The sequence below is a fragment of the Salmo trutta genome, chromosome 17 (genome assembly GCF_901001165.1).
Source record: "Salmo trutta chromosome 17, fSalTru1.1, whole genome shotgun sequence".
In the NCBI taxonomy this organism is placed as follows: Eukaryota; Metazoa; Chordata; class Actinopteri; order Salmoniformes; family Salmonidae; genus Salmo; species Salmo trutta.
Genome location: NC_042973.1, coordinates 31,430,001 through 31,452,690, shown reverse-complemented (window position 1 = coordinate 31,452,690; position 22,690 = coordinate 31,430,001). Strand labels below are relative to the sequence as shown.

The window sequence follows — 22,690 nt, the reverse complement described above, 5'->3', positions numbered from 1 at the left end:
TCCTCTCCTCTCCTCTCCTCTCCTCTCCTCTCCTCTCCTCTCCTCTCCTCTCCACTATGTTATCCCGCATCCCTACAGTCCTCCTAGCTGTGTTGTGTCGGTGTGTGCTAGTGTCTCTGGGGGTGGACCCCCCTCACCCCCGTCGAGAGATCCGGATCGAGGGAGACCTGGTCCTGGGGGGGCTGTTCCCGGTCCATGAGAAGGGGGGAGGGATAGAGGAGTGTGGCAGGGTAAACGAGGACAGGGGGATCCAGAGGTTGGAGGCCATGCTGTTTGCTATAGACATGATCAACTCTGATCCTACTCTACTGCCTGGAGTCAGTCTGGGAGTTCACATACTGGACACCTGTTCTAGAGATACGTACGCACTGGAACAGGTTGGTGAGCTCTGTCACACACACACACACACACACACTTTTTATTTCTTCCTGCTTTTTGAGCTTTTGCTGTAGAAAAATTATACAAATGGCATAATAAGCTTGCCCTTGAAATACATTTAAAAGTAAGCCTAATTGTAGCTCATAGAAAACACTGTCAATATTACATTTACAGTCTTTAAATAAGTGTTTATTGAGTATGTGTGTGTGTACTTCCCAGGCGCTGGAGTTTGTGCGTGTATCTCTGACCAAGGTGGACGATACAGAGTTTATCTGTCCTGATGGATCCTACGCTCTACAGGAAGACATTCCCCTGGCCATTGCTGGAGTTATAGGAGGATCCTATAGCAGTGTGTCTATACAGGTAACACACACACAGAAACACACAGACACAAACACAAACACACACACACACACACACACAAATATATTCACACAGCTCCAGTGGTATGGTATTGTGACAGAATAAGGTGATTTGCATAATTTAGCATAACATCTCCTACTCTTCTACTCCTCTGTGACTGCACAAAGCATCCTCTCCTCCCCTCTCCTCTCCTCTCCTCTCCTCTCCTCCCCTCCCCCGCACTCTCCTCTCCTCCACTCTCCTCTCCTCTCCTCCCCCCCTCTCCTCTCCTCTCCTCTCCTCCCCCCCCACTCTCCTCTCCTCTCCTCTCCTCTCCTCCCCCCCCACTCTCCTCTCCTCTCCTCCACTCTCCTCTCCTCCCCCCCTCTCCTCTCCTCTCCTCCCCCCCCACTCTCCTCTCCTCTCCTCCACTCTCCTCTCCTCTCCTCCCCCCCTCTCCTCTCCTCTCCTCTCCTCCCCCCCCACTCTCCTCTCCTCCACTCTCCTCTCCTCTACCCCCTCTCCTCTCCCCCCTTTCCTTTCCTCTTCTCTCCTCTACCCCCTCTCCTCTCCTCTCCCCCCTCCTCTCCTCCCCTCCCCTCTCCTCTCCACTGTGCTCTGCTACTCTATCAGACCCAAATCCCTCATCTCTACAACTCTGTCTCTGTTTTTCTCAGTCTCTCTTTTTTGTCAATCTCTCTCTCCTTCTCTTCCTCTCCATCGCTCTCTTTGTATTAAAAGCTGTCACTCCCTCACTCCAAGGGGAGAGCCCAGTGTATTCTGACCTCAGTCCACTCTCCTCCTCTCTCTGATAGGCATTGTTATCCCTCATCGCTTGTTTTTCATCACATACAATTACTCTTTGTTTTCTCCGGGTTGACAGTTTTTGTTGTTGTTTGGCCTGTGTGCCCTCAGGGCAGTCAGTGTGTCTGTGTCTGTGTGTGTGTGTGTGTGTGTGTGTGTGTGTGTGTGTGTGTGTGTGTGTGTGTGTAAAATCCTAATCAGGAGAAAGGGAATATCATATAGAACCTAGACCCCTTATGACCATCACTAATGGATGAGTCCGCAGTTTATTGACTGTGTTTGAACTTACACATCTGTGTGTGTCTGTTTCTCATGTCTGTTTGCCTCTCTCTCCCAGGTGGCCAACCTGCTGCGCCTCTTTCAGATCCCTCAGATCAGCTATGCCTCCACTAGCGCCAAGCTCAGCGACAAGACACGCTATGACTACTTTGCCCGCACGGTGCCCCCTGACTTCTACCAGGCCAAGGCCATGGCAGAGATCCTGCGGCTGTTCAACTGGACCTACGTGTCCACGGTGGCATCAGAGGGAGACTACGGAGAGACGGGCATTGAGGCCTTTGAACAGGAAGCCCGTATGAGGAACATCTGCATCGCTACCTCTGAGAAGGTAGGGAGAGATAGAAGTGGAGATAAGGTTATCAGGAGATTATATAGGGAGATTGACAGTGAAGGAGATAAGGTTATCAGGAGATTATATAGGGAGATTGACAGTGAAGGAGATAGGCGCAGACCTATGTTAGAATATAGAAGAGCAAGCATAGAGGAGATGAGGGGTTGATCAGACAGAAACAACAGGAGAAGGAGATGGGTTCAGGGTTAACCCTACAGCGTGCTACTATGTATTTTAGCCTGCTATTCTATGTACAGATGCAGGGTCTTATTTTGAGCCAGTTTGTATTGCAGGAAAATAATCCTGCAGCAACAGGAAATGTAAATTATTATAATTAATGGACAATTTTGTAGGGGTTGATACATTTTTCGTAAGAGAAAATCAAGTCTTAAATTTCAAAGTGGAAATTACAAACTACAATACAGGTTTAACATTTCCTGCAGTGGAGGATAGTTCTCCTGCAACAGGGTGATCAAATAAAGATCCTACATCTGTAGTAGACCTCTTTCGGAAGTGGGTTTACTCCCTCTGTTTCCAGTGTAAATAACTAAAGGATGTTCCTTCTCATGTCCAGGTGGGCCGCTCTAACGCTAAGAAGTCCTATGAGGCAGTGATCAGGCAGCTCCTCCAGAAGCCCAACGCCCGCGTGGCTGTCCTCTTCCTGCGCAGCGATGATGCTCGGGAACTCCTCTCTGCTGCTGCTCGACTTAACACTACCTTCATCTGGGTGGCCAGTGACGGCTGGGGGGCACAGGAGAGCATTGTCAAGGGCAATGAGGCCACAGCCAACGGGGCCATCACCCTGGAGCTGGCGGCCAATCCCGTGCCGGCGTTCAACCGCTACTTCCTGTCTCTGGATCCAATCAACAACCACCGCAACCCCTGGTACCGAGAATTCTGGGAGCAGAAGTTCCAGTGCTCGCTTGGAGGAGGGGGTGGAGGAGTAGGAGCTGGGGCAGGAGGAGTAGGGTCTGGGGGAACTGTGTCTCTCTCTCTCCCTCCATGTGACAAGGGTGTGTTGGTGGATGATAGTAACTTTGAGCCGGAGTCCAAGATCATGTTTGTGGTGAATGCGGTATACGCCGTGGCGCACGCCCTCGATAAGATGCAGAGAACACTGTGTTCCAACACCAACAAGCTCTGTGACAGCATGAAGGCTCTGGATGGACGTAAGCTCTACAGAGACTACCTCCTCAACATCAGCTTCACAGGTCCGTACTGTAGACTACCTAGTGATCATCAGCTTCACAGGTCAGTACTGTAGACTACCTAGTGATCATCAGCTTCACAGGTCCGTACTGTAGACTATCTAGTGATCATCAGCTTCACAGGTCAGCACTGTAGACTACCTAGTGATCATCTGCTTCACAGGTCAGTGCTGTAGACTACCTAGTGATCATCAGCTTCACAGGTCAGCACTGTAGACTACCTAGTGATCATCAGCTTCACAGGTCAGTACTGTAGACTACCTAGTGATCATCAGCTTCACAGGTCAGTACTGTAGACTACCTAGTGATCCTCAGCCTCACAGGTCAGTACAGTAGACTCCCTCCTCAACATCAGCTTCATTGGTCAGTACTGTAGACTACCTAGTGATCATCAGCTTCACAGGTCAGTACTGTAGACTACCTAGTGATCATCAGCTTCACAGGTCAGTACTGTAGACTACCTAGTGATCATCAGCTTCACAGGTCCGTACTGTAGACTATCTAGTGATCATCAGCTTCACAGGTCAGCACTGTAGACTACCTAGTGATCATCTGCTTCACAGGTCAGTACTGTAGACTACCTAGTGATCATCAGCTTCACAGGTCAGCACTGTAGACTACCTAGTGATCATCAGCTTCACAGGTCAGTACTGTAGACTACCTAGTGATCCTCAGCCTCACAGGTCAGTACAGTAGACTCCCTCCTCAACATCAGCTTCATTGGTCAGTACTGTAGACTACCTAGTGATCATCAGCTTCACAGGTCAGTACTGTAGACCTGGCAGAATGGGAGGAGAGGGGCAGAGTGAGGGATGGAAGCAGTGGAAAAGAGAGAGGTGAAAGGGGAATGCTCAACATTAACTTTACTGTTTGGTGTGTTTGAGGGGAGGGAGAGATATGAAATGGGGAGGAAAGAGGGTTCATTAGAAGAGAGAGAAAGGGAGAGAGATATGCAAGAATTGCTTTGGCAAGCATAGCAACAGGAATCGTATAAGAATAGTTCACCTTAATTGACATGTACTGTAATGCTTGCTGGTTGCCATCTATTAGATATGTGTAATTGATATGACAGCACAGAGTCCAAGTTAATAGAGACTCCTATAGTAGTAATAATGCAATTGTGAGTGTGTGTGCATGCATGCATGCATGTGTGCGTGTGTGCGTGTGTGTGTGTGTGTGTGTGTGTGTGTGTGTGTGTGTGTGTGTGTGTGTGTGTGTGTGTGTGTGTGTGTGTGTGTGTGTGTGTGTGTGTGTGTGTGTGTGTGTGTGTGTGTGTTATAGGCTCATATAGTAAGAGCGTCTCTGAAGACTGGAGAGAAGGAAAAGGGAAAAATTGGATTGGGTTGAGTGGCAGGTGCGGTACAAAGACATAGGTATAAATACACTGCTGTTGGAGAGACAGACAGACAGACAGACAGACAGACAGACAGACAGACAGACAGACAGACAGACAGACAGACAGACAGACAGACAGACAGACAGACAGACAGACAGACAGACAGACAGACAGACAGACAGACAGACAGGTTTTGAGCTGTTTATTCCCCTTCTAACCATGACCGATGGGGGACATCAAAATACCTCAACAAACAGCACTGCCACTACAGCTTTAGAGAGAGAGGGAGAGGGAGGTTTTGGCATAGGGAGACTGACAGGTCGACTGAAGTGGGGAGAGGTAAAGAGAAAGGTAGCAGTAGTGAAAGGGAGTGAGGTGGAGAGATAGCGGGAGGGAAAGAGAGATAGGAGATAGAGGGAGAGAGAGGGGGAGGCAGGGAGGTAGAGCTGGGTTGCTGGTGGAGTGGGACAGTATGCGTCAGCAGAGGAAGATTCTCTTTGAAATTCCACATCTTCATTTCTCAAGCTGCAAATCAAAGGGCTCAGAGCACGGCTGTCTCGGGGAGAGTGGGAGAGAGAGAGGAAGAGAGGGAGAGAGAGAGGAAGAGAGGGAGAGGAGAGAGGCTGCCGCAGCCACAGCCTCCAGTGAGCAGGAGTGGTGTGGAGGTGGGAAGAATAAGTCTGAAGATGGAGGGAGGGCTGGAGAAAGTCGCTCTGATCTGTCGCTCTGATCTGCTAGCATCCCCATAGTCAATCTCCCCTCTCCTTCCCTCTCTCACCCTACCTCCCAATCTTTGCTCTCACCCTCCTTCCCTCCCTCCTTTCTCCTTTCTCCTTCCCTCCCTCCACTCTCACTGCAACAGACATGTTACAGATAGGAATAGATAGACGTGGTACAATGGTGATCAAAGTCAGGAGGATGAGGCTGAACAGACTGATGCTTCTGATGATTAGGATGATGATGATGATGATGATGATGATCATTTTGTGTGCTGTAGTTTGCATGTGTGTGATGTATATCATTTAGCGCAGTCTCAATGTTCTTCTAGAACAGAAGCCTCTCTGTAGCTATGCTGTTGCTATGGTAATTAAGCTGACACTATGGCCAATTGTCGAAGTAGTCCTGTAGATGTGAGCTCTCTCAAAGCCAACCGCTAAACACCAGCGTTGCGGTTACAAAAAAAGTAATATATTTCCTATTACTTTTTCAATAATAACACATGACTTTACTTATTACTCCATGGGAAAAGTAATTTGTTGCACTACTCGTTATATTACTTTTGCGCTACACACCAAAACATTGTGTGTCCTCACTCAATGTAAACAATGTAAATGTTACGTTATGTAGGCCTATACACCAATACAAGTAGCCTAATAATGACAGCTTCTACCGTAGATAAGGGCAGCATTTCCTCTACTATATACACTGCTCAAAAAAATAAAGGGAACACTTAAACAACACAATGTAACTCCAAGTCAGTCACACTTCTGTGAAATCAAACTGTCCACTTAGGAAGCAACACTGATTGACAATAAATTTCACATGCTGTTGTGCAAATGGAATAGACAACAGGTGGAAATTATAGGCAATTAGCAAGACACCCCCAATAAAGGAGTGGTTCTGCAGGTGGGGACCACAGACCACATCTCAGTTCCTATGCTTCCTGGCTGATGTTTTGGTCACTTTTGAATGCTGGCGGTGCTTTCACTCTAGTGGTAGCATGAGACGGAGTCTACAACCCACACAAGTGGCTCAGGTAGTGCAGCTTTTCCAGGATGGCACATCAATGCGAGCTGTGGCAAGAAGGTTTGCTGTGTCTGTCAGCGTAGGGTCCAGAGCATGGAGGCGCTACCAGGAGACAGGCCAGTACATCAGGAGACGTGGAGGAGGCCGTAGGAGGGCAACAACCCAGCAGCAGGACCGCTACCTCCGCCTTTGTGCAAGGAGGAGCAGGAGGAGCACTGCCAGAGCCCTGCAAAATGACATGTACATGTGTCTGTTCAAACGGTCAGAAACAGACTCCATGAGGGTGGTATGAGGGCCCGACGTCCACAGATGGGGGTTGTGCTTACAGCCCAACACCGTGCAGGACATTTGGCATTTGCCAGAGAACACCAAGATTGGCAAATTCGCCACTGGCGCCCTGTGCTCTTCACAGATGAAAGCAGGTTCACACTGAGCACATGCGACAGACGTGACAGAGTCTGGAGACGCCGTGGAGAACGTTCTGCTGCCTGCAACATCCTTCAGCATGACCGGTTTGGCAGTGGGTCAGTCATGGTGTGGGGTGGCATTTCTTTGGGGGGCCGCACAGCCCTCCATGTGCTCGCCAGAGGTAGCCTGACTGCCATTAGGTACCGAGATGAGATCCTCAGACCCCTTGTGAGACCATATGCTGGTGCGGTTGGCCCTGGGTTCCTCCTAATGCACGACAATGCTAGACCTCATGTGGCTGGAGTGTGTCACCAGTTCCTGCAAGAGGAAGGCATTGATGCTATGGACTGGCCCGCCCGTTCCCCAGACCTGAATCCAATTGAGCACATCTGGGACATCATGTCTCGCTCCATCTACCAACGCCACGTTACACCACAGACTGTCCAGGAGTTGGCGGATGCTTTAGTCCAGGTCTGGGAGGAGATCCCTCAGGAGACCATCCGCCACCTCATCAGGAGCATGCCCAGGCATTGTAGGGAGGTCATACAGGCACGTGGAGGCCACACACACTACTGAGCCTCATTTTGACTTGTTTTAAGGACATTACATCAAAGTTGGATCAGCCTGTAGTGTGGTTTTCCACTTTAATTTTTGGTGTGACTCCAAATCCAGACCTCCATGGGTTGATAAATTGGATTTCCATTGATTATTTTTGTGTGATTTTGTTGTCAGCACATTCAACTATGGAAAGGAAAAAGTATTTAATAAGATTATTTCATTCATTCAGATCTAGGATGAGTTATTTTGGTGTTCCCTTTATTTTTTTGAGCAGTGTATATACCCATCAACAAGGTGGTTCAGCTCTCCCTGGGTTACAGCCTGTCGTCCTGAACAATTCAAATCAAGCCTTGGTTATTTCGATGAGGTAGGCCTACACCTACTGTCATCTTCAGCAGCGGTCAGGTCTCGGGGGTGTTTCGCAAAAAGTTTTGTAATGGCGTGTTACCTTTGCGGGTGATTCAAGAGATGGGAAGTCTTGTTTCTAGCAGCGGAGAGGTGTTTCTCGCCTGGGCACAGTTGACATTTTACATTTATATTCTTGTCATTTTGTCCTACCAAATCAAAGTAATGGGAGTACTTCCATGCTGAAAAAGTAAATGTTTTTAAATATTGCGCCAACAGAGAGGGAATAATAATCACAACTATTTATTTGGATCAAGAAGTGTAATAGGAGGGGAATGATAACAGTATCAACCTATGTCTTTAGTAAATAACTGCAATATTATTACTCAGATTGGAACAGTAATACTGTTATATTACTCAGTACTGCAAAAAGTCATATTATTACTCTACAGCGTTACTTTGTAACCCCCAACACTGCTAAACACACACACACACACACACACACACACACACACACACAAATACACACTCAGAGCTTTGCAAAAAGCCACAGCTTCAGATTTTTATTTTTGCTGTCATGAAATCGCAGACACCCCCCACCCACACACTTTTCAAAGACATCATTCAACTCCCACCTACCGCCCCCCATCTGCAGTAAACAAATCAGTCAACACACACACACACACACACACACACACACACACACACAGACAGACAGACAGACAGACAGACAGACAGACAGACAGACAGACAGACAGACAGACAGACAGACAGACAGACAGACAGACAGACACATGCAACCTCCTGTTCAAATAGTTGTCATATTCCCTGTCCTCTGCTCTTTAATGAGTGTGTGTGTGTGTGTGTGTGTGTGTGTGTGTGTGTGTGTGTGTGTGTGTGTGTGTGTGTGTTAGCAGAGCGAGGAGAGGCGTTGTTCCTTCAGGGCCGTATTGAACTGAGAGCTTACTGTAACGGTTACATGCCAGAGAACAACCTTCACTTTCTCTCTCCCTCCCCCACCCCTTTTCACACTTGGAAACAGTGCTTCCCACTCATAAACACTTCACAAGCTTCTTGCCTGGGTGCCATCATCCCTTAGCCTCCCTTCACTTCCATCCCTCCCTTCCAGCAGATTAGCATTTATTGGGAGGACTCATGTACTGGAGGCAGCTCTGCAGAGTGGTCACTAGCTGGCACAGCCACAAAGTCATTAAACCTAACCCTAACCATAGCTTTAACCACACTTCTGACCCGTAATGCCTAACCCTAAGCATAGCTTTAACCACACTTCTGACCCGTAAACCTAACCCTAACCATAGCTTTAACCACACTTCTGACCCGTAAACCTAACCCTAACCATAGCTTTAACCACACTTCTGACCCGTAATGCCTAACCCTAACCATAGCTTTAACCACACTTCTGACCCGTAAACCTAACCCTAACCATAGCTTTAACCACACTTCTGACCCGTAATGCCAAACCCTAACCATAGCTTTAACCACACTTCTGACCCGTAATGCCTAACCCTAACCATAGCTTTAACCACACTTCTGACCCGTAATGCCTAACCCTAACCATAGCTTTAGCCACACTTCTCACCCGTAAACCTAACCCTAACCATAGCTTTAACCACACTTCTGACCCGTAAACCTAACCCTAACCATAGCTTTAACCACACTTCTGACCCGTAAACCTAACCCTAACCATAGCTTTAACCACACTTCTGACTTGTAAACCTAACCCTAACCATAGCTTTAACCACACTTCTGACCCGTAATACCTAACCCTAACCATAGCTTTAACCACACTTCTGACCCGTAAACCTAACCCTAACCATAGCTTTAACCACACTTCTGACCCGTAAACCTAACCCTAACCATAGCTTTAACCACACTTCTGACCCGTAAACCTAACCCTAACCATAGCTTTAACCACACTTCTGACCCGTAAACCTAACCCTAACCATAGCTTTAACCACACTTCTGACCCGTAATGCCTAACCCGATCCTTAAATTAAGACCAAAAAGCTCAATTTTGTTTTCAGGATTTTTTGGGGCGGAAATCAATCAGGTCTGCCTACAGGACAAGACTCATCCCAATAAACATCAACCTGCTCCCTTCCATCCATCCCTTTTTCCTTTCTTTAGCTCATCCTATTATCTAACTCTTCTCTTCTCTCTTCCCTACCTCTTCTTTTTTATAGCTTTTTCTTTAAAACCTCTTCTATGTTGTGCTATCACTTGTTCTTCTCTTTCTATCTCTTCATTGTGTCTATTATTTGGTTCCTCCCTTCTCTTGTGATCCCCTCCTGTCTCCTCTCTTATCTTGTCTATCACTCCTCTCCTCTCTTCTCCCCTGCTATTCCCTCTTTTGTCTCCTCTATCACTCCTCTCCTATCTTCTTTCCTTTCTCTCTCTTCTATCTCTTCTTTTCCGTCTGCTGTCCAGTCTGACTCTCAGTCTCTGGAGAGAAAGACCACATAGAGAACAGAAAAAGCCCATTGTGATGTTTTTCATGTGTCTCTCTCTCTGGGACACACATGTAAGAGGTCATCACTCCAAACACGCCTGATTGGACTGAACATTCCCCACGCCTAACGAACATCAGACACAAACACACACACACACGCACACACACACATACACACGCCTTGCCTAATGCACATTACACACATCACTTTACATTGCAGCTCTAAAGATGTTAGGAAGGGTTGGAGAGAAAGATGATGGAAAAGTGGGAGGAACAGAAATAGAGAGCATGAGGGGAAGATGAAGAGACTGCCTCTGGGATCTCACAATATTTTACTCACCACCGCATTTACTGCAAGGAGAGGAGAGCAGAGGAGATGAGAGCACAGGAAAGGAGAGCAGAGGAGAGGAGAGAGCAAGAGAGGAGAGCAGAGGAGAGCACAGGAGAGGAGAGCACAAGAGAGGAGAGCACAGGAGAGGAGAGCAGAGGAGAGGAGAGTGCAGGAGAGCAGAGGAGATGAAAGGAAAGGAGATAAGAGGCTGAGAGAGCACAGGAGAGGAGAGCACAGAAGAGAATAGGAGATGAGAGGCCGAGATTATCCTAGCATATGTTGCACAAAGCTTATACAGTCTAAATGTTACCTGTCCCCTAGTGTGTGGTGACATCAGCTAATCAACAGCCAGCCTGGTGGACTCTCTCTCTCTCTCTCTCTCTCTCTCTCTCTCTCTCTCTCTCTCTCTCTCTCTCTCTCTCTCTCTCTCTCTCTCTCTCTCTCTCACCCCTCTCTCTCTCTCTCTCTCTCTCTCTCTCTCTCTCTCTCTCTCTCTCTCTCTCACCCCTCTCTCTCTCACCCCCTCTCTTTCTCTTTCTGCAGTATCACATTATGTATTCCCTCTCTTCCCCCCATCATTGGATTAAAGGGGATTGGTTCACCCCCTCCCAGTAATACCCAGCATCCCCTGCGGCCAGTGTGTTAGCCCTACATGGTCGAGAGTGTAATTCATTTATGAACTACTGAATGAAAGCCCTGCTTCCCCTTACTTTTAATTCATCCAGAATAATAAAGACTCTCTCATTTACAAGTCAAGTTATGAATGTTTTTAAACTATGAATTTGGCCTCAGAATTATTTTTCTCGATCTGTATTTTTCTCTTCTAACTGTCCTATGTATTGCTACTCTATAGTCTTAGTAGCTGTAGTTTAGTTCCAGCTGTTTGAGTGCATGCTGCATGAGAGAGAGAGAGAGAGAGAGAGAGAGAGAGAGAGAGAGAGAGAGAGAGAGAGAGAGAGAGAGAGCGAGCGAGCGAGCGAGAGTAAACAATAGACGGTTGGTGTGGACAGATTTGCTCTGCATATGAATGCATTGTAGTGCAGTGCTTTACTGTCTAACGTAAAGCTGCAGACTTCAGCCTTTTTCCAACATCAGAGAGGACTACGGCGGGAGTTCTCTCAGCAAAGCAGATACTGCTGGGGAGACCTAGGGAGAGTCATGCTAACCTCGAAGCCTGAACTGGACAGTCTCCCAGAGCTCTTAACCTAGACCAAGTTGAGGGGAGAGATATGCCTTTACTCTGGGCTACCTATGTTCTCTAGACGGATATGGTCAGATACTGGGTCACATAGAACGTTATAGGAAGTTGCAGGATGAACAGTATACGGGTTTGTTAGGAGTCTGTGTGCCTAGGTGTGTTGTGTGTGTGTGCATACGTGTGTGTTAAGCAGTTGGCATTGACATGTGAGTGTGAGTGAACGTTGGACACAGGCTTCCATTCCCACAAGGCACCAAACCTGAATGAACCAGATCCCACAGCCATAGAAACCAAATACCTCTACTGGTGGGGATGGGGATCTGATAGCAACCAAATCCATTCTCTTCATGGTTGTTATTTTTCTACCACCTTGTCTTTGTCAGATCTACACAGTCATCAAAATCTCCTCCAGTAGCCTTGGAGTGGCTATAACTTGCAGTGTTAAGTTGGTACTGACTGCCAGCAAGGTCTCAGGTCTCTGTAGGGAATAGAAGAGGTACTGGTGTTGGATCAGAGACATGCGAGTGCCCTCTGGGGACAGACAGCAGACTAATCCTGAATGATCAAACATCTCCTTACCCAGGCCCAAACCAGTAATGCAGATCTGAGTGAGGGACTAGAGGAGTAGGGTGTAGGGACAAGGGCTTGATTTGGAATTCAGCACACCAGTTCTAACACATAATCATAATGTGGCCAATTAACCTTTTCCACAAAGCTGATATGCTAATAGGGTGCAGTTATGATAATGAGGGAGGTGTGTGTGTGTGTCTGTGTGTCTAACCTTATTGCTTTATTATATAGAGAGAGATTAGCTGCATTTTGCAGTATTAAGAATGTTCAGCTTTTCTCAGTCTTAAGATCTTATCAGCTTTTCCTTATTGAAATCATTTAACTTTTATTTCGGAAAGAAGCCTAAGCACTGCCAATATCCTCTGTGAGTGACAGAGAGAGAGGGAGGGATGTATTGAGGGTGGAGAGAGAGAAAGAGGGGGATAAAAAAGAGGGGGAGAGAGAGACTCAGGTTGTCTTTGTGATTTATAGATTTCATAAGCCCTAAAACCGCACTGGTCTGACACTCCATTCTTCTCTCATCTCATTGAGTCTTCACAGCTTTAGTCCTAGTCAGCAGACACACACACGCACGTACTTACGCACGCACCTACGCACACACCTACGCACACACACACACACACACACACACACACACACACACACACACCGGGCTTGGCTTAACCTGGTCCCATGAGTCTCCTCTAGAATACCAAGTGTTCCGTAGATGGTTGTCCTTATATGACCTGATCCTGAGGTGCATATAAAGCACAGGGTCTATGTCAAGCACAAAACAGTGTCATGGGGAAACAGGCCTCATTAAGACACAGTGAGCATTTACAGCCCCTCAGTAAACACACTCTGCCTCTATCTTGGTCATGGAAACATTGTCACAGCTATGTATAGGCCTACCTCATAGGGGTAAACATCAGTCAGTCACCCTCATGCGTTTCCTCATTTTGTCCAGGCTTTAGCTCGACTGGCTTTGTGTTACAGAGGCAACAGGTTCAATCCCAGTCAGTAACATTAGTGTTGTGACACTCTCATAAAGCGGTGTATGTTCTGAGCTTCTTCTCTCTGCAGTTGTGTTGTTGAGTACAGCATATTGTCCTCAGTGAGATGCTGTAACACAGGTCTAAAGCTCCAGAAACACTTGCTACATTCTCACTTTGTCACATCGACTGGCTCTGTACGTGGTGTATGTCCTGGAATTCAATAAACCCCTCTGTGTGACACTGCTTTGTTCATATTGACTTTGAAATTGAAATCCTGACTCATCTCTCTTCTCTAATGCCCAACCATTCTCTTTTACTCCCCTGCTCCTCTCCTCTCTCCTCATCCTTCTCTCTCTCTTTCTCTTAGCTCCCTTCTCTCCTCCTGGTAGTGAGACCGTGGTGAAGTTTGATGCCTACGGCGACGGGATGGGACGCTACAACATCTTCAGTTACCAGCACAACGCTGATCGCTACGGATACGTGCCCATCGGTGAGTGGGCGGAGACTCTGAGCCTGAGCAGTGACCTGATTCGCTGGCCAAGGGAGGTGGTGCCCCCATCCCAGTGCAGCGACCCGTGTGCCCACAACGAAATGAAGAAGATGCAGGCTGGTGAGGAACACTCACACACACACACACACACACACACACACACACACACACACACACACACACACACACACAGGGCTTAAGCAGATCTAGTGACATCACTAGCAGAAGTTTCAGTGTAATTTGTTTTGGAAGAATGAAATGATTAGAGCAGCTGGCTCTCATGTAAACATCCTCGTTTCCTTTTCTTACATAAAAGCTGCCTAAGGTAATGTATTTGTTTTATACCTGTATCTTGTAGGAGAGTACTGTTGTTGGATCTGTACGGCATGTGAGGCTCATGAGTACCTAGCTGATGAGTTCACCTGTTCGCCCTGCGCCCCTGGCCAGTGGCCCAGTGAAGACCTCATTTCCTGTTACGACCTGCCTGAGGACTACATCATGTGGGAGGATGCCTGGGCTATTGGACCAATCAGCATCGCCGTTGTTGGGTGAGAAGTTAGAGGAGAGGAAGAGGGATCAGTCTCATCAGGCCCAGCACTAACACTAGACACTTTTCCCAGGGGATTCAACAAAGTCAACTGAAACTGATCTACTCTCCCTCTGCAGGTTCCTGTGTACATCTCTAGTGTTCTGGGTGTTTGTGAGACACAACAGCACGCCCCTGGTGAAGGCGTCAGGCAGAGAGTTGTGTTACATTCTACTGCTGGGTGTCTTCATGTCCTACTCCCTCACCTTCCTCTTCCTGGCCAAGCCCTCACCTGCTATCTGCGCCATGCGACGCCTCGGCCTCAGCACCTCATTCGCTGTCTGCTACTCTGCCCTGCTCACCAAGACCAATCGGATTGCCCGGATCTTCAGTGGGGTGAAGGACGGGGGCGGGACTACGAAGCCGCGCTTCATAAGCCCCACGTCCCAGGTCAGAGGTTATCCTAGCTGTCAGAAGATGGGGGAGGGAAGAGGGAGGGAAAAAAGAGATGAGGGAGAGATAAAGAAACAGAGGTAGGGAGAGATGGAGGGAGATGGAGGCAGATTACAGATAGATAATTTAGATGATGGTGTTGGTCTTCTCTCTCTTTCTCTCTCTCTCTCTCTCTCTCTTTCTCCCCCCCCACCCCCAGGTGTTTATCTGTCTCAGTCTGATATCGGTCCAGTTAGTGATGGTGTCAGTGTGGTTGCTGCTGGAGGTTCCTGGTACCAGGAGGTTTACGTTACCGGAGCGACGGCAGACAGTGATCCTGAAGTGTAACGTCCGTGACTCCAGCATGCTGCTGTCGCTAGGATACGACGTGCTCCTGGTCATCCTGTGTACTGTGTAGGTGGTGCAGAGGTGCTGCGTGTGATTGTGTGTGTGGACTTCTGAAGGTTTATCATTCTGTTTATTAAGTAAGCCTTCAAGGTTTGTTTATTCTTTCGTTCTATTTGTCTCCTTTATCTGATCTTAGGTACGCCTTCAAGACCAGGAAGTGTCCAGAGAACTTCAACGAGGCTAAGTTCATAGGTTTCACCATGTACACAACCTGTATCATCTGGCTAGCCTTCCTGCCCATATTCTACGTCACATCCAGTGACTACAGGGTGAGAGCAAGGTTCACACACACACACACACACACACACACACACACACACACACACACACACACACACACACACACACACACACACACACATGCATAAACATACTTACTGTATGTACACAACCTTTATATTCATCATGAACAAACGTTTTAATAAGACACACTGCTGTCTTCCACTGTCGCTGGCTGCAGGATGTCTGTCCTGACATGTCATGCTAACTGTTTTATGTGCACCCTTATAATGTTAATCCAAGAGGCTGCCAGGTACTGACAAACTGTCGACAAGCAGAGCAAGAGGAGGATATGTGTTTACCTGATCCTTACAAATCACACACACACTCACACACACAGCCTTAGGGTGTGGAAAGAATTGCTTTGGCCTTGGTAATCTGACTTGGGAGGTAGAGAGAGACACACCACGGCCTTGTCTGTGAGATGGTGTGTGTGCGTGTGTGTGTGCGTGTGTGTGTGAGTGTGTGTGTGCGTGTGTGCACTTGTACAGGAAGTGGATACACACACATTTCTTCTTGCTTTACTGTCTGTTCATACATACGTCCATAAAAAGCATGCACTCTTCCTTCCTCTGTTCCTCTGTTCCAGTGTAGTTACCATGTTCTCTGTCTCCCTCTGGTCCTCTGTTCCAGTGGAGTTACCATGTTCTCTGTCTCCCTCTGGTCCTCTGGTCCTCTGTTCCAGTGTAGTTACCATGTTCTCTGTCTCCCTCTGTTCCAGTGTAGTTACCATGTTCTCTGTCTCCCTCTGGTCCTCTGGTCCTCTGTTCCAGTGTAGTTACCATGTTCTCTGTCTCCCTCTGGTCCTCTGTTCCAGTGTAGTTACCATGTTCTCTGTCTCCCTCTGGTCCTCTGTTCCAGTGTAGTTACCATGTTCTCTGTCTCCCTCTACAGGTCCAGACCACCACCATGTGTATCTCTGTCAGTCTCAGTGGTTTTGTGGTGCTGGGCTGTATGTTCGCTCCCAAGGTCCACATCATCATGTTCCAACCACAGAAGAACGTCACCAGTCTCCGCCTCAATATCAACCGCTTCAGTGTCAGTGGTCCTGCCACCACGTACGCTTCACACGGTATGGTTAAGTTACAGTCAGAGACACTGACCAATGGGCATGGTTCGTTATGTAGCCAAGTTGGAATTTAACTAAATGTCCCATTTTTATGAATCTCTCTCTCTCTCTCTCTCTCTCTCTCTCTCTCTCTCTCTCCTCTCTCTCTCTCTCTCTCTCTCTCTCTCTCTCTCTCCCTCCCTCCCTCCCTCCCTCCCTCCCTCCCTCCCCCTCTCCCTCTCCAGCATCGGTGAGTGCCCAGTACGTACCGACAGTGTGTAATGGGAGAGAGATCGTCGACTCCACCACTTCCTCTCTGTGACCACATCCACTCACCTCTCTAACCCGGCCCCCCAGAGACTGTTAGCCAATAGGCACACATTGTGCCCCCCAGTCCCCTCCTCCCACGATGTGGACCAGCACAGTTCTGTTTCACGGCTGTAGAAAGGGTTTACTACTACATTGTTTTCTAGTGCTGTACATATAATGGAATCAAAATTGTCGTAGAGAAACAAAAGAACCAAAACAACTTTGTAGGAGGATTTTTTGAGCCTTTGTTTGGAATAGCTTTGTTAAGACGATGTGTACATATATAACTGTGCACTGGGTTGTGATAGGAGTGTGTATGTGTCAAGGTTGTGATAGGAGTGTGTGTATGTGTGTGTGATAGGAGTGTGTATGTGTTAAGGTTGTGATAGGAGTGTGTGTATGTGTGTGTGATAGGAGTGTGTATGTGTTAAGGTTGTGATAGGAGTGTGTGTATATGTGTGTGTTAAGGTTGTGATAGGAGTGTGTGTGTGTGTGTGTTAAGGTTGTGATAGGAGTGTGTGTATGTGTTAAGGTTGTGATAGGAGTGTGTGTATGTGTGTGTGTTAGGGTTGTGATAGGAGTGTGTGTGTGTGTGTGTGTGTGTGTGTGTGTGTGTGTGTGTGTGTTAGGGTTGTGATAGCAGTGTGTGTGTTAGGGTTGTGATAGGAGTGTGTGTGTGTGTTACGGTTGTGATAGGAGTGTGTGTATGTGTGTGTGTTAGGGTTGTGAAATGAGTGTGTGTATGTGTGTGTTAGGGTTGTGATAGGAGTGTGTGTGTGTGTTAGGGTTGTGTGTGTGTGTGTGTGTGTGTGTGTGTGTGTTAGGGTTGTGATAGGAGTGTGTGTGTGTGTGTGTGTGTGTGTGTGTGTGTGTGTGTGTGTGTGTGTGTGTGTGTTAGGGTTGTGATAGTAGTGTGTGTGTTTGTTAGGGTTGTGATAGGAAAGTGTGTGTGTGTGTGTTAGGGTTGTGATAGTAGTGTTTGTGTTTGTTAGGGTTGTGATAGGAAAGTGTGTGTGTGTGTGTGTGTTAGGGTTGTGATAGGAGTGTGTTAGGGTTGTGATAGGAGTGTGTGTGTGTGTTAGGGTTGTGATAATAGTGTGTGTGTTTGTTAGGGTTGTCATAGGAAAGTGTGTGTGTGTGTGTGTTAAGGTTGTGATAGGAGTGTGTGTGTGTTAGGGTTGTGATAGGAATGTGAGTGTGTGTGTGTGTGCGTGTGTGTGTGTGTGTGTTAGGATTGTGATAGGAGTGTGTGTATGTATTAGGGGTGTCTGAGAACAGATGTTCTGTAGGGGTAGTGGCTGAGACAGCCTCACCTGCAATAGCCCGCAGACTTTGTACTATTTTTTGTAGGCCTCATTGTAATAACCCAGTCAGTATGCATTTTTATTCATTTGTATGTTGTATGTTGTATCTGTATATTTGTATATTACTGATGGTTGGAACAGCACAATGCTGACAGTATTATAACTCCAGTAGGATTCCCACTACTGTGGATGAAGCTCCCTGAGTTGGGCTGACGAGCCCATAGGAATAGAATGGCTGGAACGGACATAGTATCCACATTTCATACAGTATGTTGAATCACACATTTGCTCTCATTGTAGCATATAGGGGGAAGGTAGCCTAGTGGTTAGAGGGTTGGGCCAGTAACTGAAAGGTCGCTGGTTCAACATCTTCAGTTACCAGCACAACGCTGATCGCTACGGATACATGCCCATTGGTGAGTGGCCGGAGACTCTGAGCCTGAGCAGTAACCTGATTCGCTGGCCAAGGGAGGTGGTGCCCCCTTCCCAGTGCAGCGACCCGTGTGCCCACAACGAGATGAAGAAGATAAAGGCTGGTTAGGAACACACACACACACAGGGCTTTAAGCAGATCTAGTGATAGCACTAGTAGAAGTTATTTTTGAGTCCCCGAGCCGACTAAGTGAAAAATCTGTTGATGTGCCCTTGAGCAAGGCACTTAACCCTACTGGCGTTAACCCGACTTAACCCTAAGTCGCTCTGGATAAGAGTGTCTGCTAAAATGTAAATGTTCAAAATATAGCAGTATAGAATATTTACTGAACTTTCCAAATTATGCACCCAATATGGCAGCCAGTCCAGTCATTGTTTTGAACTGGAATGTCCTTTCTACTCGTTCTAACTCTATGGAACAGCCACTGTATAGGAGGGTCCAATTACCTTGGTGGCCATAGTAACAGACGTGTGTACAACAACGCAACAACATTTCTCCTTAACCAGCATTTTCGGCATAAACGTTAGCAACGGTGTGACAACACAAGGTCGTTAATTACAAGTGACTGTTCAAAGTCTTAACTGCCATTATTGTCCATATTAAAGAAACATTACAGATGCTATGCCACAACCCTAAACTCACTCACTGATGTTTCGTTTAGCATTCAGAAACATTCACTGAAATCGTTCCACAAGCACTGTTTGTAGAAATTAGTTTACGTCGAACAAGTGTAGTTGAACACGTCTTCCCTGGATTGGCATCCTTTAAACCAATGGGTAGTGAGCCCTCCTTTGTCGAAGTGTTCTATAGTCATGTGATGATGTTCTATTCATGGCTATGTGCCTTAAAGGGAAATTCCACCCCAAAACGATCTTTTGGTATTTGTTTCATTAGTCCATATAGCCCCAAAATGTATATACAGTACCAGTCAAAAGTTTGGAGACACCTACAGTACTCATTCCAGGGTTTTTCTTTATTTGTACTAATTTCTACATTGTAGAGCAATAGTGAAGACATCAAAACTATGAAATAACACATATGGAATCATGTAGTAACCAAAAAAGTGTTAAACAAATCATAATACCCTTTGCCTTGATGACAGCTTTGCACACTCTTGGCATTCTCTCAACCAGCTTCACCTGGAATACTTTTCCAACAGTCTTGGAGGAGTTCCCACATATGCTCAGCACTTGTTGGCTGCTTTTCCTTCACTCCGCTGTCCAACTCATCCCAAGCCATCTCAATTGGGTTGAGGTCGGGTGATTGTGGAGGCCAGGTCATCTGATGCAGCACTCCATCACTCTCCTTCTTGGTCAAATAGTCCTTGCACAGCCTGGAGGTGTGTTGGGTCATTGTCCTGTTGAAAAAAAAATGATAGTGGGACTAAGTGCAAACCAGATGGGATGGCGTATCGCTGCTTGGTAGCCATGTCGGTTAAGTGTGCCTTGAATTGTAAATAAATCACTGACAGTGTCACCAGCAAAGCACCTCCACACCATCACACCACCTCCTCCATGCTTCACAGTGGGAACCACACATGCAGAGATCATCCGTTCACCTACTCTACGTCTCACAGACAGGGCGGTTGGAACCAAAAATCTCAAATTTGGAATCCAGACCAAAGGACAGATTTCCACCAGTCTAATGTCCATTGCTCATGTTTCTTGGCCAAGCAAGTCTCTTCTTATTATTGGTGTTCATCTTCTTATTGGTGTTTCTTTACAGCAATTCGACCATGATGGCCTGATTCATGCAGTCTCCTCTGAACAGTTGATGTTGAGATGTGTCTGTTACTCTGTGACGCATTTATTTGGGCTGAAATTTCTGGATTGGATTGGACAATTTCTGGATTGTCGCTTCTCTTCGCTTATTTGAGCTGTTCTTGCCATAATACGGACTTGTTTTTTTTACCAAATTGGGCTTTCTTCTGTATACCACAACACAACACTGATTTGCTAAAACGCATTAAGGAAAGAAATTCCACAAAATATATTTTAACAAGGCACACCTGTTAATTGTAATGAATTCCAGGTGACTGCCTCTTGAAACTTGTTGAGAGAATGCCAAGAGTGTGCAAAGCTGCCATCAAGGCAAAGGGTGACTATTTTGAAGAATCTCAAACCTCAAATATATTTAGATTTGTTTAACACTATTTTGCTTACTACATGATTCCAAATGTGTTATTTCATAGTTTTGATGTCTTCACTATTATTCTACAATGTAGAAAATAGTAAAAATAAAGACAAACCCTTGAATGAGTAGGTGTGTCCAAACAGACTGGTACTGTATATCTTGAAAACATGATATCTGACATGCAAAACATTTTGGGACTACATCAACAATGGACTAATGAAACAAATGTGAAAACATCGTTTTTGCATAGAGTTTTCCTTTAATGTGTGTCTGCTAGTTTATCCATGCTGTCCTTATAGGCAAAGATCTAGGATCAGCTTACAGTCCACCAATCCCAACCTTAATCATTAGGGCTAAAAACTTCAAACTGACTTTAGCTCAGTGTTCATGGTTAAAGTCATCCTGCCTCTGGTGTTATTCTATCCTCCCAAGTTCTCATTGTTGATGGGAGGTGGGAGGGAAAGCAGATATTCTGGATGCGCTCGAACTTCTTAAATAGAATCCTCTCCTTGTCTCCTTTCCTTCATCCCCCTTTTCTGTTGTGTGAAACACAGGAAGTGTCCAGGAGAATGAGGCCACACCCACCTCTGCTAACAGATTTGACTGGGGTGTGAAAACCGCTGTTACACCCCTAACGCAGGTCACCAGTCAACCATTTCCCCAAAGGCTTAGGAATGGTGAGAAGAAAAAAAACAAGAGACAGTTTCTGTGATTGAGCATTTGTCTGTGTGTGTTTTGCAGCAGGCAGAGGAGCAGGATTATGTAAAAGCGGCCCACGGCCCAGAAGGCACAGCATCATGTTCAGCCCAGACACACACTAACACGGCCCAGAGATTGGAAGGCTGTTGTCCTGAGGCTTATGCATTCACTCCCCAGCCCTGCTCCAACCAGACACTATAACCTCCCATCCACTCCTCTCCCTGCATGGCACATTGCTATGGACAACCACTGCCACATCCACAATTCCTTTTGTTCTGATGTAGTGGGATGGGGGAGTTGAGTATGAAGAAGGGAGGAGGATTAAGGAGTGGGATGTTGATTCAAACTCAAGTTGTCTTTAATGATGGGACTTGGCAGAAAACTCAACCAACCTACTTTCCACATTCCCCCTCTCCATCAGTCTCCCTATCTTTCTCTGTCACCCATGGCAGTCCACCTTCACTATCTCATCTTGTGAAACTTTGCTGGTATATTTGTCAGAGTCAAGATTGCTTAAGACAGGCTCTGTACGGGTCCTGGGCCCACTGCAACACAATGCCAAGAAGGGTTCTGCGACCGCGCTCCATCATGTCAAGCACACACATACAGAGCCTGACTCAAATACACACAAAGAACATGGGGCTGTCACAGCAGCAGCCTTGAAGAGGGTGGAGATGGAGGGAGGGATGGAGAGAGAAGAGTTGGTGTTGCAGTCTGATTGTGTGAGCTGTGTTCAACTCAAAGCAGTGGCATACTGTAGAACTACAGATGAGGTATACATCTAGTCCCTTTTAAAAATGATACTGTACTAGTTAGCTTGACCAACAGATGACAGGGATTGTAATGTGTACATATGGGAATAGGCTAGGAGTGACTGGTCATTCACTAGCAATGTAGAACAATACAACAAAACAGTGAAGTTAACAGTCAGTCTTTTACCATTATAAGTGTCAATGCTAATGGTACTAACTCTGTCCAAAGGTGTCTTTAATAATGTTATCAAAGTATGTGTTCGCTTTTCACAGCGTATTCTCACCTGGAATGGGTCAGTGATCTCCAGATTCCCAAGAGAACAACCCAGAACATTCTGAAGTCAAGGTAGAAGTTGCTCCAATAACCACAGATCTAGGATCAGATTACACTATCCTCAATCCTAACCTTAACCATTATAGGATGACAACATATCTCACCCTGGATCAGTGGTTAGATCTGGGGTCAACGTGAACCCTGACCTCTTTGGACTGGCCGATCAGAAAGCAATAGAGCTCATCATACGTGCAATAACGAGGACATCATAATAAACAATAACAAATGATACGCCTGTTGTCTGCTCACTTCTTGTGTGTAGGTT

The 22,690-nt window shown here is 46.6% G+C and overlaps 1 protein-coding gene across 4 annotated transcripts; it reads left to right on the top strand.

Annotated features, from left to right (window-relative positions):
- The first annotated feature begins 30 nt into the window (after positions 1–30).
- On the top strand, positions 31–22,683 carry grm3 (glutamate receptor, metabotropic 3). 4 transcript variants are annotated; one of them, XR_003867405.1, is made up of 13 exons: positions 31–377; positions 598–741; positions 1,862–2,131; positions 2,709–3,345; positions 13,646–13,888; positions 14,127–14,316; positions 14,435–14,744; positions 14,947–15,140; positions 15,271–15,403; positions 16,308–16,485; positions 16,707–16,711; positions 21,195–21,317; positions 22,365–22,452. XR_003867405.1 is itself a non-coding variant. In XM_029696504.1 (12 exons), exons 1-12 carry the CDS (start codon positions 57–59, stop codon positions 22,428–22,430), a joined length of 2,691 nt encoding a protein of 896 aa, XP_029552364.1. In that variant the 5' UTR covers positions 31–56; the 3' UTR covers positions 22,431–22,683. The 4 variants fall into 4 exon arrangements, 3 of the variants coding, with proteins under 3 accessions (XP_029552364.1, XP_029552363.1, XP_029552365.1); XM_029696504.1 differs by lacking the exon at positions 21,195–21,317 and having other exon boundaries at positions 22,365–22,683; XM_029696503.1 differs by lacking the exon at positions 21,195–21,317 and having other exon boundaries at positions 21,382–22,683.
- Positions 22,684–22,690: the final 7 nt, after the last annotated feature.

Bases quoted from the DNA above. Each gene is read 5' to 3' on its own strand.
- grm3 (XM_029696503.1), top strand. From the start codon at position 57: ATGTTATCCCGCATCCCTACAGTCCTCCTAGCTGTGTTGTGTCGGTGT. The intron at 14,317-14,434 runs GTGAGAAGTTAG...CTCCCTCTGCAG, and splicing joins ATCAGCATCGCCGTTGTTGG to GTTCCTGTGTACATCTCTAG. The intron at 15,404-16,307 runs GTGAGAGCAAGG...CTCCCTCTACAG, and splicing joins TCACATCCAGTGACTACAGG to GTCCAGACCACCACCATGTG.